The sequence below is a fragment of the Thunnus thynnus genome, chromosome 22 (genome assembly GCF_963924715.1).
Source record: "Thunnus thynnus chromosome 22, fThuThy2.1, whole genome shotgun sequence".
Lineage (NCBI taxonomy): Eukaryota > Metazoa > Chordata > Actinopteri > Scombriformes > Scombridae > Thunnus > Thunnus thynnus.
Window position 1 is genome coordinate 26,291,821 of NC_089538.1, and position 6,066 is coordinate 26,297,886.

General features: G+C 42.3%; 1 protein-coding gene across 1 annotated transcript in view; it reads right to left on the bottom strand.

The window, feature by feature from the left end:
* Positions 1-6,066, bottom strand: part of camta2 (calmodulin binding transcription activator 2) — a 39,869-nt gene extending 33,803 nt beyond the window's left edge. The window contains exons 1-5 of the mRNA XM_067580378.1: positions 5,959-6,066; positions 4,720-4,815; positions 3,337-3,440; positions 3,029-3,096; positions 2,808-2,943 (exon numbers count right to left, since the gene is read on the bottom strand). Coding sequence (XP_067436479.1) covers positions 2,808-2,943; positions 3,029-3,096; positions 3,337-3,440; positions 4,720-4,753 — 342 coding nt within the window. The 5' untranslated portion in view covers positions 4,754-4,815; positions 5,959-6,066. The remainder of the gene's footprint in view (positions 1-2,807; positions 2,944-3,028; positions 3,097-3,336; positions 3,441-4,719; positions 4,816-5,958) is intronic.

Below are 6,066 nucleotides of genomic sequence, written 5' to 3' on the forward strand. Positions count from 1 at the left end.
TTGGTTGTCTGGTTGGTTGTCTGGTTGTTTGTTTGTTTCATTGTTTGGTTGTTTGTTTGTCTGGTTGTCTGGTTGGTTGGTTGTCTGGTTGTTTGGTTGTCTGGTTGGTTGTCTGGTTGGTTGGTTGTTTGGTTGTCTGGTTGTTTGGTTGGTTGTCTGGTTGGTTGTCTGGTTGGTTGGTTGTCTGGTTGGTTGTCTGGTTGGTTGGTTGTCTGGTTGGTTGGTTGTCTGGTTGGTTGTCTGGTTGGTTGGTTGTCTGGTTGGTTGTCTGGTTGGTTGTTTGGTTGTCTGGTTGTCTCGTTGGTTGGTTGTTTGTTTGGTTGGTTGTCTGGTTGTTTGGTTGTCTGGTTGGTTGTTTGGTTGTCTGGTTGTTTGGTTGTCTGGTTGGTTGTTTGGTTGTCTGGTTGTTTGGTTGTCTTGTTGGTTGGTTGGTTGTCTGGTTGGTTGTCTAGTTGTTTGGTTGTTTGGTTGTCTGGTTGTTTGATTGTCTCGTTGGTTGGTTGTTTGTTTGGTTGGTTGTCTGGTTGGTTGTTTGGTTGTCTGGTTGGTTGGTTGTCTGATTGTTTGTTTGTTTCATTGTTTGGTTGTTTGTTTGTTTGGTTGGTTGTCTGGTTGTTTGATTGTCTCGTTGGTTGGTTGTCTGGTTGGTAGGTTGTCTGGTTGGTTGGTTGGTTGTCTGGTTGGTTGGTTGTCTGGTTGTTTGTTTGTTTCATTGTTTGGTTGTTTGTTTGTCTGGTTGTCTGGTTGGTTGGTTGTCTGGTTGTTTGGTTGTCTGGTTGGTTGTCTGGTTGGTTGGTTGGTTGTCTGGTTGGTTGGTTGTCTGGTTGGTTGGTTGTCTGGTTGGTTGTCTGGTTGGTTGGTTGTCTGGTTCGTTGTCTGGTTGGTTGTCTGGTTGGTTGGTTGTCTGGTTGGTTGTCTGGTTGTTTGTTTGTTTCATTGTTTGGTTGTTTGTTTGTCTGGTTGTCTGGTTGGTTGGTTGTCTGGTTGTTTGGTTGTCTGGTTGGTTGTCTGGTTGGTTGGTTGTCTGGTTGTTTGGTTGGTTGTCTGGTTGGTTGGTTGTCTGGTTGGTTGGTTGTCTGGTTGGTTGGTTGTCTGGTTGGTTGTCTGGTTGGTTGGTTGTCTGGTTGGTTGTTTGGTTGTCTGGTTGTTTGGTTGTTTGTTTGTTTGGTTGTCTCGTTGGTTGGTTGTTTGTTTGGTTGATTGTCTGGTTGGTTGTTTGGTTGTCTGGTTGGTTGGTTGTCTGGTTGGTTGGTTGTTTCATTGTTTGGTTGTTTGTTTGGTTGGTTGTCTGGTTGGTTGGTTGTCTGGTTGGTTGTTTGGTTTGGTTGGTTGTCTGGTTGGTTGTTTGTTTGTTTGATTGTCTGGTTGGTTGTTTGGTTGTCTGGTTGTCTGGTTGGTTGTTTGGTTGTCTGGTTGTTTGGTTGTCTCGTTGGTTGGTTGTTTGTTTGTTTGGTTGTCTGGTTGTTTGGTTGGTTGTTTGGTTGTCTGGTTGTTTGGTTGTCTGGTTGGTTGTTTGGTTGTCTGGTTGTTTGGTTGTCTCGTTGGTTGGTTGGTTGTCTGGTTGGTTGTCTAGTTGTTTGGTTGTTTGGTTGTCTGGTTGTTTGATTGTCTCGTTGGTTGGTTGTTTGTTTGGTTGGTTGTCTGGTTGGTTGTTTGGTTGTCTGGTTGGTTGGTTGTCTGGTTGTTTGTTTGTTTCATTGTTTGGTTGTTTGTTTGTTTGGTTGGTTGTCTGGTTGGTTGGTTGTCTGGTTGGTTGGTTGTCTGGTTGGTTGGTTGTCTGGTTGGTTGTCTGGTTGGTTGGTTGTCTGGTTGGTTGTCTGGTTGGTTGTCTGGTTGGTTGTTTGGTTGTCTGGTTGTTTATTTGTTTGGTTGTCTCGTTGGTTGGTTGTTTGTTTGGTTGGTTGTCTGGTTGGTTGGTTGTCTGGTTGTTTGTTTGTTTCATTGTTTGGTTGTTTGTTTGGTTGGTTGTCTGGTTGGTTGGTTGTTTGGTTGTCTGGTTGGTTGTTTGGTTGGTTGTTTGGTTGGTTGTTTGTTTGTTTGATTGTCTGGTTGGTTGATTGTCTGGTTGGTTGGTTGGTTGTCTGGTTGGTTGGTTGGTTGTCTGGTTGGTTGGTTGGTTGGTTGTCTGGTTGTTTGGTTGTCTGGTTGGTTGGTTGTTTGGTTATCTGGTTGGTTGGTTGTCTGGTTGGTTGGTTGGTTGGTTGTTTGGTTGGTTGGTTGTTTGGTTGGTTGGTTGTTTGGTTGGTTGTCTGGTTGGTCGGTTGTTTGGTTGGTTGGTTGGTTGTCTGGGTGTTACTAAGTGATAAAATCACTTTGGCTCAGACTGATATATGTCAACTGTCAGATGGATTGTTGTTGTTGTTCTTCAGAGGATGAATCCTTCTGACTCTCCAACAGTCCAAACTCTCACCTGGAATCAGTCACTTTTTGCCATCGTGGCTCAAAAAAATGTTCAATTATAAAAATAATGTCAGATTAATTTCCTATCGACTCATCAGTTAATCACCTAATCGTAGCAGCTCTATTTGTCAGTGAGAATTGTGAAACACTATCTTTTCATTTTAACTTGAAAATGGTGATTTTATGTTTATGTTATTTTCACCTGCTGGGAACTGTCTTCCACCTATAATTGATTATTTACACACATTGACTAACAGTTCTGTGTTTGACCTGGCGAGTGCTGGGTCTGGTGTTCTGGGTAGTTTTCTAGGATGTTGCTAAGTGGTAACTATGTGGTTGCTACAGTGATAGTTTGCTGGGACGCTGTAACACTGCTGATGAACAGTGGCGGTGTGTGTGTTGCAGACCTCCATGCCCTGGACCTTCAGCTTCATGTGGTCCTCTCTCGTCGTTTTCCCATCCTTCCGCTTCTTCCAGCAGTATCCGTCCTTCCTGTACTTCACCTTCTTCCTGTTGTAGAGGATGATGCTGCCGTTCTTCGGCCTGACGGAGAGAGAGAGACGACGATGATAAACCGGCTGCTGAACCGTCACAGACAGAAACAGAGACGAAGCTGGTGTGTGTTTACCTGGTCTTCAGGGTGCAGGAGAGCCACTCATCATGTCTGTCAAATGATATCAGGTAAGAAGCGATTTCCTGCAGAGACACAACCACAGTTACAATAAACCACCGACTATCACATGACTCATCAGCTGTTTCAGACGACAGACGACAAAGAGTCTTCACATGTTCGTTAGAGAGGAACCAGGACGGCAGCAGGAGGTAAAGATGATGATGATGATGATGATGAAATTCAAAGCTTATTTATAGGAAGAATTATTATTTGTATGTAACACACACACACACACACACACACACACACACACAATGACTGACCTCGTTAGTATTCCACCTGAGCCGCTCGTTAGGCAGACTGGACGAGCGAGGGAGACACTCCAACAGCTTGTTAGGAAGAAACACCTTCCTCTGTCCTTTATTCTCTGCAGACACACAGATCAGCTGATCAGAGACAGAACACAACGTCTATTGATCCGTTCATCTATTGATCCATTCATCTATTGATCCATTCATCTATTGATCACTGAGCGGCTCAACACTTTCTATTATTATTCTAATCAATAATTATACCACACTGGTATTATATGACTACTGTTTACTGATACTGGATGTCAATATGATATCAATATATCAGCTGATATATCCCTCAGACGTGATCATCAATCACTAGTGACAGAGACGTGTAACAGCAGCAGGATGTTTTACACTTTAACAATTAACTTTATTGTATGAAATGACATCATTAAACTTCACTAAACTAAAAACACGTGTATGTATATATATTACACTTGAATGAAGAAAAACGATCAAATATACATAAAAAGCTGCTTCTATAACTGATATATAACTTCTATATGGGAGTGATAGTGATACTGATAGTGATATATGTGCGACAGGCTGATAATATCAGCTGACTGGTTCAGAGTTTACACTCTGTGTTTTTATTATTATTATTATTATTATTATTATTATTATTATTATTAGCAGTAGAACTGCAACCATTAGTTCATTAACTGATTATTCTGATAATCAATTCATTGTTTTGACTGGTTTTATTATTATATGAATATTATAAGTGTAGTTTTTATACGTTACATGTTAATATTCTCTGTTTCTTTGAGTTGTTGACAAACATTTTCTGACACTTTTCTGACCAAACGACCGATCGATCAATCGAGAAAATGATCAAACGATTAATTGATAATGAAAACAATGTCGACTGTGCAGAAACTAAACAGGAAGTGGTTCAGTTCAGCTGCTCTGAACTTCATTATTGATTAATCACATGACTGGTTTTTCATGGTTTAAACAATAAAACAGGATTCAATTCAACTAAAACATCTGATTAAGAAGATAAAACTCTTTAAGTGATGATGATGATGATGATGATGTTTCTTAACATTTAGTTTAGTAACAATTTGTTTTTTTCTGACAACATGATTATTGAGGCCAAAAGAATTCATGATAACGACATCGATAGAAACATAAATAATAATAATAATAATAATAATAGTAATAATAATAATAATAATAATAACAACAACAGCAGAGGTGACGGGAGGAAACCTGCTCGTCATGTGACTATTGATCATCTGCATTATTACTAATCAATAACATGATCACTAGTGGTCGTCTGCAGCGTCCTCCGTGTGTTTATCAATAATCCTGCAGCAGCCGTCTGGATGGATGGGACTGACTGACCTGTCTCCGTGGAAACCATCTCCTTGTTGCTCATGGCGACGAGTCCATGCAGGATGGATGAGTCTCACACAACGCACGGCCGCCCGCACTGCCCCACTGCACGCACACACACACACACACACACACACACACACACACACACACACACAGTCAATAATCTGATCGATAGGAAACCAGGTCTGCAACAGGAACCAGCAACACACACACACACACACACACACACACACACACACACACACACACACACACACACACACACACCTGAAACCCAAGCTGCTAACTGGCCGGCTACACACACACACACACACACACACACACACTCCTTCAATAGCTCCCTGTTGCTTAGCAACAGCTGAATTTGCACCCACTTTAAATGGAGATACAGAGTGTGTTCATAACAGACACTGAATATTAGTGTGTGTGTCAGTTATATAACATGTTTGAGTTTTACATACAGCTTGTCCTGAGAGTGTGAGAGTGTGTGTGTGTGTGTGTGTGTGTGTGTGTGTGTGTGTGTGTGTGTATACAAAGCAAGTAAATAATCTCAATAAACAGCTAAATAGTTTGGAAATGAATCAGAGCATGCAGGAGTTTTCTATTAAACCTTCACAAAATGACAGAATGTTTTTAAAAAGTAAAACACAAAAAGTCAGAAATAATAATTCATAATGAAAATATAAACTATGTTCATATAAAAATATTCTGGCTTGAACATGAAATATTTAACAATGTGAGGAAACGTCACACTAGAGAGACATCATTCAGGCTTAAAGAAGAGAAACGGATGAAATAAATGTTTTAGTCTAAATTTAGCTCTCCTGTCTTCCGGAGGCCCGGCTCAGACCGCGGACTCGCCTGGCGGCTGTGGCGGCCTCGCGGAGCTCCTCTCCCCGCTGCAGCCGCTCGGCCGCTCCGGGCCCGCTGAGCTAGCTAACTTTAAAGCTAACGTTAGACGACACCTGCTCAACACAACACCTTCCTCCAGTTCCCAGCCTCCTCGTTTCAAACCAAACCGACACCTGATTAATAAATAACACTGATGTTTGTTGTTTAGCTGCTCAGTTAGCCGGTTAGCCTCCAGCTAACGGCTCTCCCTGCGGGCTGAAGCGTGCTGACCCGGGCCGGTCAGCGGCCGCTGAGCTCTGCGGGCGTCGTGTGGAAGAAAACGACTGAAATAACAGCAGACAGCACCGAGCAGCGGCTGCTCTCAGCTAAAACACACTCTTAAAGCTCCTTTACCTTCCGCCTTCAGCACAGCCGCCATCTTCTCTTTCTCTGACGTCACCTCGTAGCTACGTCACGTGAGTGGCGGCGGTCGGCTGTCAATCATCTTTTAATCTATCAATC